Source organism: Gymnoscopelus microlampas, assembly GCF_963454915.1.
Source record: "Gymnoscopelus microlampas genome assembly, chromosome: 18".
Taxonomy (NCBI): domain Eukaryota; kingdom Metazoa; phylum Chordata; class Actinopteri; order Myctophiformes; family Myctophidae; genus Gymnoscopelus; species Gymnoscopelus microlampas.
This window is the reverse complement of record NC_139955.1, coordinates 11,795,586-11,815,734: the sequence shown is the minus strand read 5'-3', so window position 1 is coordinate 11,815,734 and position 20,149 is coordinate 11,795,586. Positions and strand designations below refer to the sequence as shown.

At 42.5% G+C, this 20,149-nt stretch overlaps 1 protein-coding gene across 1 annotated transcript in view; it reads right to left on the bottom strand.

Moving 5' to 3' along the window:
* Positions 1–20,149, bottom strand: part of tenm1 (teneurin transmembrane protein 1) — a gene marked incomplete at its 5' end in the record, with an annotated part of 403,177 nt that overhangs the window by 191,718 nt on the left and 191,310 nt on the right. The window contains 3 exon segments of the mRNA XM_084041664.1: positions 983–1,177; positions 3,565–3,666; positions 17,686–17,896. Coding sequence (XP_083897790.1) covers positions 983–1,177; positions 3,565–3,666; positions 17,686–17,896 — 508 coding nt within the window.

The following is a 20,149-nucleotide window of genomic DNA, read 5'->3' as shown; positions in this document are numbered from 1 at the left end:
AGGTGTGAGAGAAATAAAACTCAACAATCTGCAAATTCTGAACTTGTTCATTTTTGGAGCCTTGGCCGCTTGGTCAACCTTTACACAATGTATAGAATATGGGGGGCAAAATAAAATGCACAGTGAAGTAAGATATACAGTAGGCCTACACGTAGATACTGTGACGGCCTCCCACCCTGTCTGCCAGTGCTCGTCTGTTGCGAACGCAGGTACCTGGCAGGCGGAGCTGGGAGGCCAATCAGCTCTGATCTGGAGCACCTGGGTCCAGTGCCGTGAGGGCTTTAAAAGCAGTCCTTTTCCTTTCAGATCCTCTGTCATTCTCCCCTTGCACACTTTGTTTTGTTTGTTATGCATACATCACCCAACATCATATTTTACACACATCCACTCACCTACACTACACTGCGTTACTGACTAACACGCTCCATGACCATTTTGTTGATTGGTCTTTGTCTTTATTTATGGATTTCACCCATTAAGACCTGGAACTGTGTCATTTTTAGATTTGAGCTAAAAAGCATTATTTTACACTTTGGGCTATTCAAAAATAGCAGATCTACAAGCTCATAGCGCGGCACCGAGTGCCGCGCTACGAGCTTGTAGATCTGCTATTTTTGAAAAGTCATGAAAATGTGTGCAAATCTTTGAATATATATTGTTTTAAAGCGAACATTTGTAACTCAAATCTTTGCTTCTGGGGGGTCCCTGGAACAAAATATTTTGATGGGGGTCGGCGGCCAAACACATATCATTTTGGGGGTCCTTGACATGAAAAAGTTTGAGCACCACTGATATAGAAACATACGTTTTTCAGAAAACTGTTGAGATTTAGGAGACATGTAGAATCAGCTTCAGGTCTCAATGGGTTAATACATAATGTTTTTAAGTTATCCGTGTATCCCTCTCTTTTGTCAAAACACTAAGCCAGGTTCATGACAAAACACAACAACAACAACAACACACACACACTCATAGAGATTACCTAGTTCACAGTTGACTCCCTTGTACGCCGGGCCGCAGATGCAGAGGCCCTGGATGCAGCTTCCGTGATTGGAGCAGGTGGGGTCGATGCACTGCCCCTCCTCCACGTTGCACTCCGCCCCCTTCCACCCGGCCAGGCACACGCACTTGCCTTTCTCGTAGACGCCGTTGCCGCTGCACAGCACCGGGCAGGAATCTGCAAGACACAGGGACAGACACAGATCATAAACATGCATATGGCGTGTAGCAGCAGGAGGAGGAGAGCGCGGGCCGTGCCGCTGCAGTATATTAGCCGTGAGACCGTAGCGACCCTGCCACGAGTGGGGCTACGCTTCTCTTATCTCTCTGCCGGTGCACAGTTTCAGCAAATCCTCGAGCGGCCCTCTGTCTCTCTCTCTCCCTCGTACTGTATGCTCGAATATGCGCTCGCACACACACACACACACACACACACACACACACACACACACACACACACACACACACACACACACACACACACACAGGTTTGTTTTACTATACTCGTGAGGACGTCAGCGCTTTAGGACAGCAATTTTATGAATGTCATTTAAATATATATTTTGCCTTTTTTAACCGTAAGCATAAAGCCGAAAAACAGCAGATCTATAAGCTCACAACGCGTCGCGCTGCGACGCGTTGTGAGCTTATAGATCGGCTGTTTTTCGGTGCATGACACATGGCGCGCAGTTAAGTTTAAAATCATGTTTTAAACTTAATTCCAATCCCTAAACCTAACCTCTAAATGTCTAATCCTGACCTGAACGTTTTTCTAATTGTAAAAGTATGTCTAAAAAAATTTTTTTTTAACTATAAAACCACCGTTTGTCTTGTGAGGACCCGGAAAACAGTCCTCACAATGTATATTTCTTCAAATTCTACTATACTTGGTCCTCTCAAGTATAGTAACACACACACACACACACACACATACACACACACACACACACACACACACACACACAGCCACACACACAGCCACACACACACACACACACACACACAAACGCACAGGCTTATCCCTCACGCTGTTTCAATTTACTCAAGCACCACCTGAGCCTGGCTACCGCGTCAACCCAGGAATTGTAGAAAATCCCCCTCTCCCCCGACGTCCCCTCGCTCTGAACAGGCCGTGAAAACAATCGTGAAAGCGCAAGATTAGGGAAGGAGAGAGCGTTGGCTGTTTCCAGGATGAGGGTGGAAGGCAGAGATATCTCCATGTAAAGATGGAGAGCTGTGTGGCTAATGTAATGACAGCCAGGGAGGGAGGGGAGGGGAGGGGAGGGGAGGGGAGGGGAGAGGGGGCTCGCAGCCTGTCGACGACAGGCTGACGACACTGCCTGACAGACTTCCTCCAACGCCAGCTGGAGACTCTCAGACGGATTAGAACAACAATCCAAAGACTTCATTTTTTGGAGAAAATTGCGCAGAAGGGCACACGCGTGTGTGTGTGCGTGTGCGAGTGTGTGTGTGTGTGTGTGTGCGTGTGTGTGAGCGCACACGTTTGATCCTTTTAAATCTAACATTCCCTGAAGCAGTGCATCACATCACAGCACTTTTTTTTCCCAACTTTTTTTTTTTTTTAAACAACTGTCGCTCCTAACTTCCAAAAGCCAGAGTTTAATAAGATGAGCAAATGAGTCAGGTGTGAGAGGTGCACATGAATAAGAGATGAGCGTAAATAAATCACGGGGCGTGATACCTCACAGTCGACACATACAGCTGCAATCATTTCAAAGGTAGATTCGGGCTATATATAGGGGCTGCAACTATCGATTATCTTCCTAGTGATTGTTCTATCTATTAATTCTTCAACTAATCGAATAATTGAGAAGCATTGTTTGGTATATACATATAAATATTTTTTAACAAATCAATGTGAAATAATAAAAAAGAGCAAAAATAGCCAATATACAAGCTCACGACGCATTGCCATTGTGAGCTTGTGTTGTGAGCTTGCATATTGGTTTTCTACTTTTGACAATCGATTATTTTATTTGAATCGCCCTGGCTGCCAAGAACGACTTATGACTTAAAAAGAAAAGAAAAAAAAAAACGTTTGAGAAAAACGTTCAGAACCCAAGATATCGTGATCCGAAGATTTACTGCTCCATTCACTTCTTGGTTAACTTATTACTTTAAAAGGCTGTATCTCGGCTCCTGTGTACTTTTTTACTATGTATTTTTGGCCCAGACATGTTCTTTTCAAAGGCAGACAATGAATGTCAAAGAGGTCTCGATGACCTCGTTGACATTTGTGAAACCACACAGTGAACCCCTCAGTGATAAGCAACCATCAGGGGATCGATCATACTGGAGATAAATATTCTGTGATTATGGCTGGCAGTGGGTGCACGCAGCCAGAAATAAGTCTGGCAGTAAGAGAGCTAATGATCTATTACTTTTTTTTATAATCGGTTAAATCCAGTTCGATTAACAGTTGCACCCCTAGACAGATAAAGAGAAAGAGAGAAGAGGAGAGACAAAGGGAAATAGCGAGAGGAGGTGACAGAGAGACTTGGAAGACGGGGAGGTGAAGCAGGGGTTGAGGGATGACGTACTGACCTTTGGCGCAGTCAGGACCCAGGAACCCGGCGAAACAGTGGCAGTGGCCGGCTACACACTCCCCGTTCCCATTACAGTCTGTGGAGCAACCATCCATCGAGTCTATGCACGCACGCACACACACACACACACACACAGCAGCCGACACACAAAGGGCAGAAGGAAGATAGGAGAATTTGAACAAAACATTTCAGTTGTAAACCGCATCAGTTGTGTGTAAAGCTCCTTTATTGAATGCAGGGATCTGATAAGCGATGGATAGCTCCCCAGACAGAGGCCATATTAGATTAGTCTGATCCAGCTGCTATTGCTCTCTGGGGAACGTCCAGGCACTTGCTTACAGCGCGTAGCACTAAACGCACCGAACTGCCTCGCTAGGTCGGAAACACAACGCACGCAGCGCTAATTTACAACCATCGATGGTTTGAGATCAACAAACTTTTTTCCCCGGAGGGCAGATCTTTGACGGAACGCGTCGCTATACGCCGGCAACGTGAAAAACTGACAGTTATGAGCGCGCGAGTTAGTGCAGATTGGAATATGATTGTGCCACCGCACTAGCTTAACAACCTCGGCTCGGGGGGAAAGATCAATGCGACGCTTGTTCCTCCCTGCGTCGGGTCTCATCTGGGCTACGGGTTTGTTTCATCACGTCGTCCCCTCCCTCCGCCAGGGCTGTGTGCTTTTAATCATATTCCTTCTATCGGCCTTCAATTAGCTGCCTCCGCTCTCACTCTCGCTCTGCTCCGGTATTGATATGTCTGCCGCGTAAGATCTCACTCTGCGGATACTTAAAGTACGGTGCAGCGAGGAGTAGCCGCCTTTATGCATTTTAGACGGTTATATAAGCCTGCTGTGCTCCGTGGCGGAAGTTTCTGGTTCAGAGCCGAGAGCCCGGAGGCTGTTGATTGAACTCGGAGATGTTTTTTTTTATGCTACTCTGTCCGGGCCAGGTCAGTCTGAACGTCAAACAGAGAGATTATAACAAGGTGTGAAGAGTAGCTGCTTCTTCCAGTGTTTTTTTGACTTCAGCTTCAACTATGACACATCACAGGACTAAGCTACAGGTGTAAAAGCGAGGGTGAAATTACAATTTGTTTTCACACCCTCCCAGTGTTTTTAAGATTCAAGAAAAGACTCACAAGGGCAACGAATGGAGAAAGAAACAAGGGAAACAACAAGATAGTGTCAAATATGCATATATACCATGGTCAAAATATAGATAAAATGAGGCAGAATATGCAAGTAGAGATCATTTGCAACACATATACGTACATAGCAACAGATATAGAATCACAGTCTTTTGTGCAGGTGAGAGATACCACAGATATGAGCAGATGTCAGACATGTAAGTGAGTTATGATGTTTGTGTAAACGGGAACATTTTGAAACATTTCACTCAATAAATAAAGTCATCATATTGTACCACTGTAACTTTTTCTTCAGACTTCATGTAGATGTCTGTTTAACTATTACTGTACAGTATGTCATTGCTGTATATATCGTTCTCCATATATTTATTTTTCATAAATGAATGCCCTAGTTCATCATTACAAGAGTGTCGCCCAAATGCTGTGAGCTCGTAGATCAGCTATTTTCACTATTTTAAAATGTTTGTTTTTTTAAATGATAAAAAGAGAATTATTCATTATCATTATTATTTTCTTAAATAAAAATGAACCCAATTCCTGTGTTATTTCTGAGTAAAATCACTTTCACTTGTGACCCTTGCACAAACACACGGCTGTAGCTTTAGCCTCTGACCCTTTACTGTTCCAATGGAGAGTCAAGAGTCAAACGACTGCAGTAGCTTGAGTCACGGTGGCAAATCCAATGACACGGCGCAGGATAGCAGGCGCACGCACACACACGTACACGCACACACACACACACACACAGTGCACACTCACAAATAACAAACATGTGCATCCACAGTTATTATGTGTCAGCCGGCAGAGCCTTGAGGCGTGGTGACACATGCTAATGAGACAGCCAGTGCCAGGAAGCGGTATACACACACACACACACACACACACACACACACACACACACACAGCGGCTCCGTTCTCCCCGGCAACGCATCGCTACGGAGACCAAAGTCATTTTCACCTCCATCACCTGTCATTGTCACACTGAAGGAAACGGAGGAACGGCAATCATTTCTCTCCTATTCACACCTATCTACCTATCTCTCTCCCTCTCTCTATCCCCCCCCCACCCCTTCTTTCTCTCTATAAACCTCTCTCTACCTCTCTCTCTCTGTATAATCAGGCACGTGTGTATTCTCACACACATGCATGCGTGTGCCAGATGGAATACAGATCCTTCTGATGACCGACACATACAGTAGAACACCCGACATGCAGAAAGAGGGCCGTGTTCCTCTTCTGGTATACAGAAAGCTTAACCCTTTAAGACCTGAGGCGATTCTTTAAAAAAAATCTAAATCCTAAGAGTTTTTTGAAAAAAAACAAAAAAAATATATTTTCACGATTTTTCAAAAATAGCAGATCTACAAGCTCATAGCGCGGCACTCGGTGCCGCGCTATGAGCTTATATATCTGCTATTTTTGAATAGCCAAAGACATCTAAAGTGACACAGATGCGTTCCAGGTATCAATGGGTTAAACATATAGCAACCTATATGATCTATAATATTTAATATATCATATTATGATGAAGAATAAGAGACTGTGTTATAGTGAGTAAACGTTTTATTCGATTGTGTCGAGCTTGTGTGTGTGGGTGGATAGAAAGAAAGTGTGTGTGCGTGCACCTTATGCACGTGCGTGCGAGTGTGTGCATGCGTGTGTGTAGGGGGGGGTGTGTGTGTGTGTGTGTGTTTGTGTGTGTGTGTGTGTGTGTGTGTGTGTGTGTGAGTTGATGTGCCCGCGTGTGAGCATAACGCGTCTAGTTAGAAACCATTCAGGCCACAAGTTATTACAGTTAAATGCCGTTATAAAACGGGTACCTCCAGCCCGGCGATCTGATTGGTCAAATAAGCATTTCCATGCTTTATGAGCCCGTAAAGTCACAGCGGTGGTTTATGACCCGGAAGGAAATGGCCGCGGCGTTAACTAGAAGTAACCAGGGAGCTAGTTAACCGTGCTATTTTGCTTTCCCCAGCTCTTTTTTTTTTATTTTCTAATTTTTTGAGGTACTTTGCCAACAGTACAGTACTTTGAGGAGAACTTTTGAGGACAGGCATTTGAGCTCATTGCGTAAAGAGTAGAGGCTCAGAGCGGCTGTGTGTTGACAGGCAGAGCATAATAAACAAGTCAGCAGGGACTCCAATTAAACCCTGGCCGGCTGCACACCGAGTGAACTACAGCAGGTGGAGGAGGATGGCATACAGCAAACTTACTGTACCACCTAGTTTTTTGGATCTTATACAAATATTAACTGGGGAGAAAAACACACTGGGTATAGCTGTGGAAAGAAAACGATTCCCTCATTCACTCCCGCTGCTATTTGACCAAACACAGCCCACTGAGCATTTTTCGGGCTATTAGGCGTCTAAAATAAGTCTAAACGGCTGGGCTAAAACCGGGTTGTAACTGGTCTAAAAGTGAACGTTTTTTTCAACGGCTAGGCTTAGCCTAGACGTTGAAACAACGTCATTTCAATGGCTACATATAGACGGTCTATATAGACGCTTAACGCCAGTTATAACCCGGTTTTAGACGGACGTCTAATAGCCGACTATGGCTCACTGGGAGGGTAGCTTAGCGTGGAGGAGTAGCCCTGCCTGAAGCTCACAAGTCTAAGCTCCCCGCCTGGGCAAGAAGGGAGGGGAGCGGTAGATGTTTAGTTTCTCACACGGGAGAAACAAGTTTGAATCCGGGTTGTCACATTAGCAGTTTTCAGAGACAAACGCATGTGGGTGAGATAGGAGGGAATTGAACCGGCAGCTTTGTCCCCTGTCATTCTATCTGCATTTCATGAACCAGTGCATTACCTGTGGTCAGCATCTACTACGTATGCGCCATGACATTTGCATGCATTCACGACTTTGCATGTAATCGTGGCACACATCGTTTCAGGGGAACCGCTGATCCGCCCGATTTCACAGTCGACACTATATACACTCCCATGTTGTGTCAGCAATACACACACGAAATGTGAAGGCAATTGTTTGGACGGTTCACGAGATACGCGAAGGACAGACACGCATACACACACATACAAAGATATTTGTGGCACTGCTGAATTCATTTGTTAGCACAAATGTGATTATTGCTTTTACCTCGACTTCTGTAACCAGGTAAAGTGAACAAATATTTGTCTGTGCGAGAATATTTGTCATGTCATTGTAAGTACTGCTACAGGCCTGGTGTTTTTTTTGACAGCTTCAAAATGTAAATGCAGTGCTGTCAAGTTCTTTTGTGTCTGTGTATCAGGGGTTCTGTCCACACGAAAATGAAAAGCGTCTTCAAAGTGTTGTCGTGAATTCCTGGCGCCGGCCGGCCGCTTTGTGCACAGGAGATTGGATTACAAACGGGTCTTTGGTTTTGGCAAGGGAGCCATGCAACCGGCACAGTGTGGAATTCCTTATCACGCCAGGTAATGAGGTGGAAAGGTTGCAAAACCTTTGGATTTAAAGGACAATTTTACTTAATTACTAACTGCTACTCTGTACTGCAGATACCCAACATGTGAGCAACACACCTGTATTCATTCCATCTGCTTTTGGTTTACAAAACCAAGTTCAATGTTCTGTCAGTTTAATGCAATATCCAGTGTAACATTCTATACAGTCTGTTACTCTTGAGAAAGAAGGGGCCTACAAGCCCAAAAAGATAATTGCAGTTAAAACCAACCAGATTGTCTACCTGCTGGCTGCCACTCCATTGAACATGATATAGAAACATTTTAAACAATCAATACTATACAAGTACATACACATAAGTTAACACAATAATAACACATTTTGCGCACGTTAACACATTCTGAGGTTTTTTTTTTCACCCTATGCCCGACCTGTAGTTTAAAAATCAGCTCTTCAAGTCTGCAAGCATGCACATTGCAGTGTGAACATACAATTGAAATTTGCGGATATGAGGAAACTATCTGGCCACTATATAGAGCAGTTTGTATGTGCTTACTTGTGTTAGAAGAACAAAAGATCCAGCTACTGCATGGGAGCTGCTAAACACTCGTTTGAAACAGAATGGACGTCAATGACTTGTCAAATGGCCGAGTTTGTAATTGCAGTGGAAGAAACATTACCAGCAGTTGGCCTTCATTCACAGAATTCCACTGCATGTTATTGTTGTTTTCAGTTGAGAATGTATGTGTGCTACTGTGTCACTGTGACATAATGCACACCGTAGATAAGGATGCATGTGTAACCACTTAAAGGAGTAGTTCACCCAAAACATTACTTGAATTCATGGAGATTTTTTAGTTTTTGTCAAATTCCTGAGCCAATAATTTGATAACCGGCATAGTTTACGTTAGGAGACTCAATGAAGACTCCGCCGGTCATCAAATTATTGGCTTAGGTTAGGAATGCAACAAAAACAAAAAAATCTCCATGAATTCAAGGCTTCATGGGATGAGTAATTGATAGAAAAAAAAATGTTTTGGGGTGAACTATCCCTTTAAGCCCTATCCTTTTTGTACACTGAATAGAGGAAATAGCCACAAGCTCATAATGGGTCACATAATCACACGTTGTGAGCTTGTAGATCTGTATTTTTTGCTATTTTTGAAAATAATGTGTGATGAAAAAAAGTAGTCTTTAGAATTTTTACATTTATAATGATATGGTCAAAATAGGAACACTATTTTAAACGTGATTAACACATGTATATTGTGGCTCACAATATGCTAGCTACTTAGCATAGTGTGCTAGCATAGGTGCCAACAGTGCAAATAGTAAAATTGCACATACCTGGAATTGTTCCATCCTATTAGGAGCAGTGGGTGACTATTTTTAACAGCGCCCGGGGAGCAGTTAGGGGTTAAGTGCCTCGCTCGGGGACACTTCGACACGAAGCCTGGGGAGCAGAGGATCGAACCAACGACCTTCCGATTCCCAGAGGGCCTCGCTATGTACCTCCCGAGGCACTGCCGCCCTAGTTTGAGTCCTAGTTCTGTGTTATACTCCCTTTGCACTGGTTCCTGCTCACTTTATTTTCTTTTAGATTTTGTATGGCTCTGTTTTGTTCCCACATAGGGGGATGGGGATGTTTTTGTGAGGCTTTATTTTCCCTATGAGGTGGACTGTGGACACAATTGCATTGTGTGAATGCTGTAGAATATGGGTCTTCAACAGGGGGTCCTCACAGTTACTACATGGTGGCCCCCAAATATTTGTGTGATAAGAACTTTTTTTAAATTTTCTTTCACATTAACCCATTAAGACCGGGACAGCATCTGTCATTTTAGATTTTAACCACTTTAACCATTATTTTATACTATGGCTATTCATAAATAGCAGATATAACATAACATTTGTGAAAATTTGAATATATATATTTTTAAAGCGAACATTTGTACTAAAATCTTTGCTTCTTGAGGTCCCTGGAACAAAATATTTTACAAATCTTCGGTTTAAAAAACATATCAAAAGATTTGCACACATTTTCACCAAAAAAAGAGCTCATTATACATAGCGTATCAGCCATTTGGCATTGCATAGTAGGGTAAACAAAGGTGTTGCCTATTATACTAATGAAGTTTCTGTTCCGTTAAGGTCAAATAGTCAGGGTGCTGCTATTGTGGATGTTGTCTCACTGGAGAGACTCTGCAACACAAAATAGAACAGAACCTTAATTAGTATAATTGGTAACACCTGTGTTTATCCTACGAAGCGGTTTCATGTCAATATGGCTGCCATGAAAAAGGCCTATTGCTTTTCTTCATCCTTTTATATTATTGGGCTACACAGTGATATGCATACTGTACTGTAGTGTCCCGTACACGGCCATAACACGGCCATAAAGCTCACCAGTCCGGCCAAGAGCCCCCTACACCAAATAGTATAAGCTAAGATGTTAGCCTACACACACACACACACACACACACACACACACACACACACACAGTACATACAACCACCCTGTTCAACATGGCAGGCTGCTTCGGGTTCACGCCAAAAAAAGACCCAACCCACCCACTCATATGGGCCTATGATGAGAATAATCATAAATATGGGCATTCTATTTACAGTATGAGGTAATTCCATCTCTATTGTCTGTCAATTAGCACCATTTAATCTCACAGTGGAGAAGTTCCATTAAAACAACGGCAAGCAATAACTGTTTCCATTGGTTACATAAATGAGTGTTGGAGACTGCCATCTGAGTGCCAGGAGGCTCTGCTTCCTGGCAGCCAGAAACGTCTTTTAACTGAACGTTAATGCATCATCATCATCATCATCATTAAGGAGCTTCACTTTTGGAAGCAAGGAATATGTATTTGTAATGCTTTGGAGAGGTATTTACTACCCTGTTTACCCAAAAGCATTTAACTGTGGGACACTCCCACATCATGTGCATGAAAGGACCAGTTACATTTAAGGGACACAATTGGTGAGATAGTTCATTTAATTCTGTAGCGTTTCTGGGGTGTTAGTTAAGCTATGTGAGCGGATCAGCTGATTAAATTAAATCTCGTTATGCCATGTTAATGTTCCCCCCAAGTTTTGATATGTTTATATAATATGGAGAATTATCCTTTGGGTAAACCTGTGCATTATAGACACAATTTGACTGCCCTGTGTTTAATATAGTACAGGTAGCATGTCCCTTTAGCCCATTAAGACCTGAGGCCAATTTAAAAAAAGAACGCTTTAAAATATATATATATATATATATATTCAAAGATTTGCACACATTTTCACGATTTTACAAAAATAGCAGATCTACAGATCTGCTATTTTTGAATAGCCAAAGAAATCTTAAAATGACACAGATGCGTCCCCAGTCTTAATGGGTTAACCACTTTCAACCTGGCATCCTTATGTTTGGCACTGTAGGTCATCAAACGAACAAACAAACAAAAGATCTACAAGCTCACAACACGCTGCAATACAACACGTTGTGAGCTTGTAGATCGACTACAATTTGCTATTGTCGCAATAGGGCTTAAGTGGTTCATTCGGTATGTCAGCATGGGGTGATCCAGCTTTGGCTGTATACCTGCTTTAGAATGCTGCTGTATGGATGAATAGATCAATGGGTTGCTGGTCAGAGGAGCATCCTTCTCATCATCTCTGTACCGTACTGTATGTACTGTAATGGTTGAAAAAGTTCTCTGTGTTCTCCGCAGTGGAAAACTTGTGTGTGTTGCATTATGAAAGGTTAAGATGAGCGTCGCACGGTGGATAAATCCAGCTCTCAGGTTAAGCCTCTGCAGCTCCGATCTCACCTAATTGAAGGTTGCTCTTTGCTTCCGAGTCTTGGCACTGAGATCAGGGTAAATGCTCATCCTATTTCCCGTTAAGAGTTTAGAGAACGGGATTCCACTGCCAGTCGAATAATCTTTCTTTTGACCTCAAAGCTGTGGAGTCTTGCGATCATGCAGCATCGAGAGTCTCTCCTGACAGGGCCGATGTGATGTGCTATATCGATCAGCAATAATCTCTTGCCCAAACAATTCATACAGAAGCTTGGGTTGTAAAAGCAGTGGAGTTACCGGCTTCGGCACCCTTGGAGATATGTAACTCTTACAATCAGTCTCTTACAGACTCTTACAGCAGTCAATGCAATAGGTCGATGCAATATTATCTTTTACGGTGTGACTCTGCAGGCCTGCTGGCCTTCTATAAGGTGCTTGGTGCTTGGTGTGTGTGTGTGTGTGTGTGTGTGTGTGTGTGTCTGTGTCTGTGTGTGTGTGTGTGTGTGTCTGTGTGTCTGTGTGTCTGTGTGTCTGTGTGTGTGTGTGTGTGTGTGTGTGTGTGTGTGTGTGTGTGTGTGTGTGTGTCCTCCTGTCTGTTTGTCTGGGCGAGGTGATCTCGCAAACTGCTGGATCGATCAGCGGCATGTTTTATACTTTTTGAAATATTTGTGACATATATATTCTTTGAAAACGCACCATTCTCTGACAACCTGCAGGCCTGACTGTCCGTGGGCAGAATTCTTTATTTCTGACTCTGCTGTACTGTGTGAACGTTGCCAGGGTCCAGACCTGTGCCCACTCCACTGAGTGGACTGCATGAAATGGAGTTGACAGTTCAGACTGATATCAGGATAATGTGAACCAGCTCAGAGTTAACCCATTAAGACCTAACCGGGGAAAGCATCTGTGTGTCATTTTTACATTTCTTTGGCTATTCAAAAATAGCAGATATAGAGGCTCATAGTGCTCATATATATATATATATATATATATATATATATATATATATATATATATATATATGTATGTATTCCATGTGAAAAAGTACTAAAGAAATTGTATTTTCTGACTGGCATGCCGCGCTATGAGCTTGTATATCTGCTATTTTTGAATAGCCAAATAATTCTTACAATGACAGAGACGCGTTCCCGGTCTTAAAGGGTTAAAGAGTGTTAGAGTGGGAGTCTTAACCTTTTTTAACCTTATTTTTTTGTTCTCTTGCCTTATTTTACTTTATTCTATTAGTATTGCATTCCAATTATAATTCTTATTATTGTTTTTGAAATATTTGACCTACATTTCGTAATGGAAGTTAAAGGGTCTCGGATCAGGCTGGAACCTTGCTCAAATGTGGAGTCATACATCATAGATATATCATAGACGACTGACATCATGGGATCCGAACCGAAACGGACCCGTGAATAATTGTACCGGTCCGAATGGAACCGAGAAAACATTCTAAATTACTGGACCCAACAGACGATATTGACCAGTGGCAATTGGAACTGATCCGACCCGTGCCCGAGGGACAAGTCGTTATTTTGGCCCCGACCCAGTTCGGTTCTCGGTTCGGATCTTCGGTTACAGACGGACCCGTGCTACCCTCTAGTACTGCAGTACATCTCCTCCAATAATTTCTTTTGTATTGGACTTTGCCAGCCCCTTTCTGACAGTGAGGAGTTTCACCAGGAGGACGTAACATGTGGAGAAACACGTTACTGCTTCCAGTTCTGCTCCCTGCTGAACATGCACCCCGAGCAACCTATTACAGTAGTAAGCCTTGCCGAGCCATGAGGCCCATAGGTCAGGAGCCTACCTCCTGTTCCTGTGTAGCGCGAGGCGGGTTGATGTACAAGTACATTCCCCTGGACATGACGCTGGTAAGTCGCAGGGACTGGCATTGGGTCCCATTTGTATAGTTTTGACCCGGCCGAGGAATCGAACCTCCGACCTCCTAGTCTCAGGGCGGACACACTCTAACCACAAAGCCACTGAGCTGGTCGACCAACCTGCTGTATAGGAGTCGTTAATGGAGCGAGAGAGATCACTCTCCCAACCAACTTTACCCATGTGCCACCCGGACACCCCGGTCCATGCAATATTCTCTTTGAAAACGCACCATTCACTGACAGCCTGCAGGCCTGACTGTCCGTGGGCAGAATTCTTTATTTCTGACTCTGCTGTACTGTGTGAACGTTGCCAGGGTCCAGACCTGTGCCCACTCCACTGAGTGGACTGCATGAAATGGAGTCTAACGGGTTGACAGTTCAGACTGATATCAGGATAATGTGAACCAGCTCAGAGTTAACCCATTAAGACCTAACCGGGGAAAGCATCTGTGTGTCATTTTTACATTTCTTTGGCTATTCAAAAATAGCAGATATAGAGGCTCATAGCGCGGCACTATCAGCTTGTAGATCGATTGAAAAATCGTGAAAATGTGTGCACATATTTGAATACATATTTTTTAAAGCAAACATTTGCGAAACAAATCTTTGCTTCTGGGGATTCTAGAAGCAAAGATTTGACTTGACATTTTCTTTTGAAAAAATCGTATGTTGCTGTATATCAGCTTTTTAATGTGAAGGACCTCCCAAAATAATATGTATTTGGCCGCGGACCCCCATCTGAAAAGACTTTGTTCCAGGGACCCCCCAGGGACCCCCCCCCCCCCCCCCCGAGAAGCAAAGATTTGAGTGAAAGATGTTCGCTTTCAAAACATTTGCACATATTTTCATGATTTTAAAAAAAAAGTGCAAGCTCGTAGCGTGCCGCGCTAGGAGCTTGTAGATCTGCTATTTTTCAATAGGCCAAAGTATAAAAGAATGGTTATAGCTAAACATGCGTTCCCGGATTTAATGGATTAAATTCTTTCCAAATTCATTCCACGTGAAAAAGTACTAAAGAAATTGTATTTTCTGACTGGCATTCTAATCACCATCAATTAGCTACAGTGCACTGTAATTTCTCTCATTTTAGTGGAGTTACTATGCAACCTCCTTCGCCAGGGTTCCAGCTCTGCATTCTACGGACTTACTGGACAAAGTGGGAGGGAGGAGGCTGCCTTGTAATTATCCACCTGTCTATATTCAGCCACTTACTCCTGCATTATTCACATCCTTCAATTAGCGCTGCCATTTGCGTGTGTCATGGCAATGAGCTGAAGTTAGCAGATCCTGTCCTCCCCTTTCTATTGGCTCCCCTTGTGCTGTGCCAAGCTCATTCTTATAGTAAGAAATGTTGGTACGTACCACCTACTATGAAGCCCACGTCTAATGCATTATACACGTGCGTATAATGCATTGCATTCATAATAACATTAGCTATAATGACTGATACGCTTTGTAACAATAATCATAACACATTATGAGCATTATACAATGACTTACAAGTTCAAGCATCATAATACTTCATATTTGCTGCTCTAAAATGACACAGATGCGTTCCTGGATTGAATGGGTTAATAATTCATAAGTTAAATATTCGAAAAGGTCTAAAACTTTATGTGAAAGAAGTCGAGGTAGTTATGTGCCTTACATGCATTGTGCACAAATAATGTGGCGCTGATCAGTCCTGATTAGCTCTGGACACAGAAAGACACATGCTGTAGACACACAGACCAAGCCTCTTTTAGACAGCTAGCCGCTAGACTCATGCAGAGCTACGCCTTAAACATAGCATTAACCACTTTCAACCTGGCATCCCGTTTTGGGAGTGTCATTATAAACATAAAAAAAGACATGAAAAATAGCCAATCTACAAGCTCATAACGCGTCACAGCTCAGGTGGTTAGATCTATGCAAGAAAAACCCACAAAACTTTCCAGCGTACACCTCCAGGAACGTCATTACTTCACTTAAAAGCGCCCAGCATCATTGACATGGGCTTCACGGGAAGTGTGACTGAAATGTTCCCTTCAAATGTCACAGAGTTTCAAAGCAAAGTCCTGTTCAACCTGTCCCGTACGAGAGAGGACAAAAACAGACAGACACGGTGACCTCAGCATCCGCGAGGTAAAGGTCACCGAAAACAAAGGAAGAAACTATTAGAAAAAATAAAAAGTGCTGACGTTTCTGTCCAGCAGCTTCACGAAACCAAAGTGAACAGAGAGGAGAGACAGAGAAACACTGACACTGACACTTTTTGGGGAAAAGGACTGCAGGATATCAAATTCTGAACATAACCACATAAGCCCTTTTTTATGCTTTTCCAAAATATCGAAAATACAGTTTTGACATTTTTTCGAAACTTTTCACCTATAATGATCCACATGCCCAAACTAGGCGGTATGCCAGGGTTAATGTGGTTAAACGGCAAACAACGTTTCCCCCTCTTCTAATAAACCCTAATCATCAAATGATACCGCTTTCCATTAATAAGAAAACAATCCTTCTGGCAGGTTCAACAGCAGCAAAAATAATGGTGGCCTATACAGTATGTGATACTGTACGTTAAGCATTGAAAGAATGGCCAACGGCAAGTGCACTAGATAAATGCATACTGTATATCTTACTTCGCCATGCATTCTATTACACTCCCCCGCTAATTCTGTACATTCCCCATTGCACATTCCACTTTGCCGCTAATAGTTTTAAAGTAGGTGTCTTAACCTTTTTAACCTTATTTTTGTGTTCTCTTGTCTTATTTTTTTTTATTCTATTTTTATTACATTCTAATTATAATTCTTATTAGTGTCTTGGTTGTATATTGTATTTGTTGCTGTTAGCACAGGCTTGTGGGCCATGTCACCCCGACCTGTATGAGTGAGTGACAAATACACCCTCCTGATTCTTGATTGGTTCTTGATTACTGATGCCTTGATATAACACAACTAGAGAGCTGTCTGCAGCCCACTCTGTGGCAGGGTTGATGGAATGGGCTGCAAGTAGGGCAAGGTCATTTTCATGTTTTTTATGAAGGTCCAGATTGTAAGCTTTCAAATATTGTGTCATCATTGAATGTTGTTAAACCTCAGAACCTCAAAAAACTGAGAAGAACAAGCCTGTCAAATATCTGTGTTATCTCACACCTCTCACAGTACGTACTAGTTGCTAGTTTGTGGACAGATTAGAGGTATTTTAGGATCCTAAAACTGTTTTGTTTGTTATTGTGAGCGGATTGTTCCATCCAGCACGCGCGCGCACACACACACACACGCACACGCACACGCACACGCACACGCACACGCACACGCACACGCACACACACACACACGCACACACACACACACACACACACACACACACAGCGCTATTTCCTGTGACTTTAATAATAACAAAAGGTTAATCACATGATAATATATACAGCAGGTGTGTCTTTCTCTTGTATTTGCCCTATAAATCTTAGTATTATTTATGTATTTGTTTAGTTTAGTAATGTGGTTTTCTTTTTTGCGTTGTTTGCCTGTTTTTCTTGTTGTCCTATCAGCTATCTTATGAACCCTGGATTTAAAATAAAATAATTCTAGGAAAATATCCAAGATTGTTAACCCATTGATACCTGGAACGCATCTGTGTCACTTTAGATGTCTTTGGCTATTCAAAAATAGCAGATATACAAGCTCATAGCACGGCACCGAGTGCCGCGCTATGAGCTTGTAGATCTGATATTTTTGAAAAATCGTGAAAAATATTTTTTCATGTTTTTTTTCCGAAAAATTGTTAGGATTTTGAATTTTTTTAATCGGCCTCAGGTCTTAATGGGTTAAAATAAAAGGAAAGGGAGAAAGGAAAGAGGATAATTTTACACAACCCAGCTGCAGTAAACCCTACTCACCAATGGGTGTGCTGTGGAGCAGCACCTGCTCCAGGTTGCGTCCGTCGTTGTAGAGAGCGAGGTGCCAGGTTCCGGGGTCCATGTACTCGATGAAGCCGGTCTCCTGCAGAGCGCTCAGCAGCAGGCCCTTAGGAGGCGGCTTGATGGCAGAGATGGGATCGGCCAGGGACCTGGGCAGTGCCTTTCCATCCAGCAGCTTCACGAAATCAAACTGAACGGAGGACAGCACGGAAAAGAGACGGTCAGGCAACGGCACTGTCTGCAGTGGTGGAAAATGTACTCTTTTTTTAAAAGTATACCTTTTACTTAGGTAAAAGTATCAATGCTGCAATGAAGAAATACTCTGTTACAAGTAAAAGTCAGGAATTAAACGTTTACTTAAGTAAAAGTACAAAAGTATTGGTATCAAAATGTAATTAAAGTACCACAAGTAGAAAGTACTCATTATGCAGAATGTCCCATTTCACAAGTTTTCAAATATATAAAAACGTTTTCAAAATAGCAGATCTACAAGCTCACAATGCGTCGCATCACGACGCATTGTGAACTTGTAGATCGGCTATTTTCAAATGGCCAAAATGTATATAGGGCTGAAGTGGTTTAATGTATGTTTTGTAATAATAATCAAATCTGTAATAAATAATTGTAGGGTATAATATTTTCCTCTGAGATGTAGTGGAGTAGAAGTGAAAGTACTGAAGATTAGAAATACTCCAGTAAAGTAAAAAATACCTCAAAAAGTAAGTACAGTTACTTTCCACCACTGGAAAAGAGACAGAGTCAGGCAACGACACTGTCTGTCTATCAGCCGGTTGGACTGAGCGTGACAGTACTACAGAGGAGCTGCATTGATGGCTCAGAGGTTTTCAAGAGAGGCATACTGTAGATGCTGCTATTGCCCCGGGCTTCTTTTTAACCACATGGCCATTTGCATCCTTCTTCTGGGGGGGGGAAACATTTGTTGAAAATAACTGATCCACAAGACCTCAATGCGTTGATTTTTGGCTATTTTTGGTGAAGAGATTTGGTGTGGAGGTAAACAAAAATCATAAAAGGACGGGACCCTGGTCAAGTACAGTATACTACATACGTGGTAGGGCAACATACTGTATATGGGACAACTTCAGATATTGACATACTGTACTGTACTGTACAACAGTTAGATTCACATTTTGGCCTATAACTCTTGAACTGGATAGGCCAAAAGGTGAATCTCCCTGTTACAGCGCCACCATGAGGCTGATTTGAAAAATGTAGGGTGGCATTTCTTCCTTGGCCTAGTGGGGATGTGCGTACAAAGTTTCACGGAAATCGGAGGCTGCGTTCATGACTATTTACCAATGGACCGAATGCCCCCGCCCCAGTTAAAAATCACTAAAATCACTATAATGATAGAAAGCAATACATGTTTTTTTTTAAAACACTCATCTTTTAATTATTATTATTACAAACTAATAAAATAACCCTTGTGGTAAAACAAACAACGTTGTCCTTTAAAATCTAGACAACAATATCAGTTGCCAAAAAAAGAAAGCAACATCACGAGTGGAGGAGTTTATTAGGATCCCCATTAGCTGATGCATGACATCAGCTTATCTTTCTGGGATGCACAACACAGCACATCACACGCACACATACACTTTCAGAGGTTCCTGGGGACAAAATTGCTACATACTGTATTAACGAAGTACTTGGGTATAATAGGCCTATACATTTTCATATTGATTCATATTCAAAACTAACTATATTGCAATGCCCTGGAAACCTCTCTACTGTAAAATGTGAAATAAAATATGGATTGAGAATAATAGTAAGTATCCTTGTATTTGTTATCACAGAGCTTGGGTGTTTAGCAGGGTCAGTGCACTTCTTCCATTCCTGACATCACAAAACGTTATTTACTGGATGATTTCTGAACAATGGGGCGGGGCTGATGAGATTTAGCCGTACAAACAACCATTTCGAAAATGTATATAACATTTATTGTCTATGAGAATTCTAATTTATAACATCGTTTTTCTACATTATTTGCATTTTCAGCGTTTACAATTATCTGTTGGCCTGTCTCCTATTGAATGCTATTGGGAAAAAAAGACCCTTGCAAGCGAAGGGAGCGGATGGCAATTGATTGAACTGATCAAACAGTGATGGAGAAATGAGCCGGTCCGCAGATTAAATGAACTAAACAAAACACAGCAAAAGGAAGAAAGCAGGAGAGTGCATTGTTGAGTCGTCTGCCTACAGAGCTCCGAGGCGGCTGGTTCGATAACCCGACGTTCTGCTAATAGCACCAAGCAGCCATTCAAGTACAACACACCGTTACAGCGTCTGTCTAAACCTCTCTCTCTGCTTCGTTCCTGCCCTCCTTAACATCCCCCACACGCCTCTTCTCTCTTCCTCTCTCTCCTTCTCTCTCTCTTTCTTCAAACCTCCTTGAACTAGTGCAGCTCGTGGAGTCTTTTCT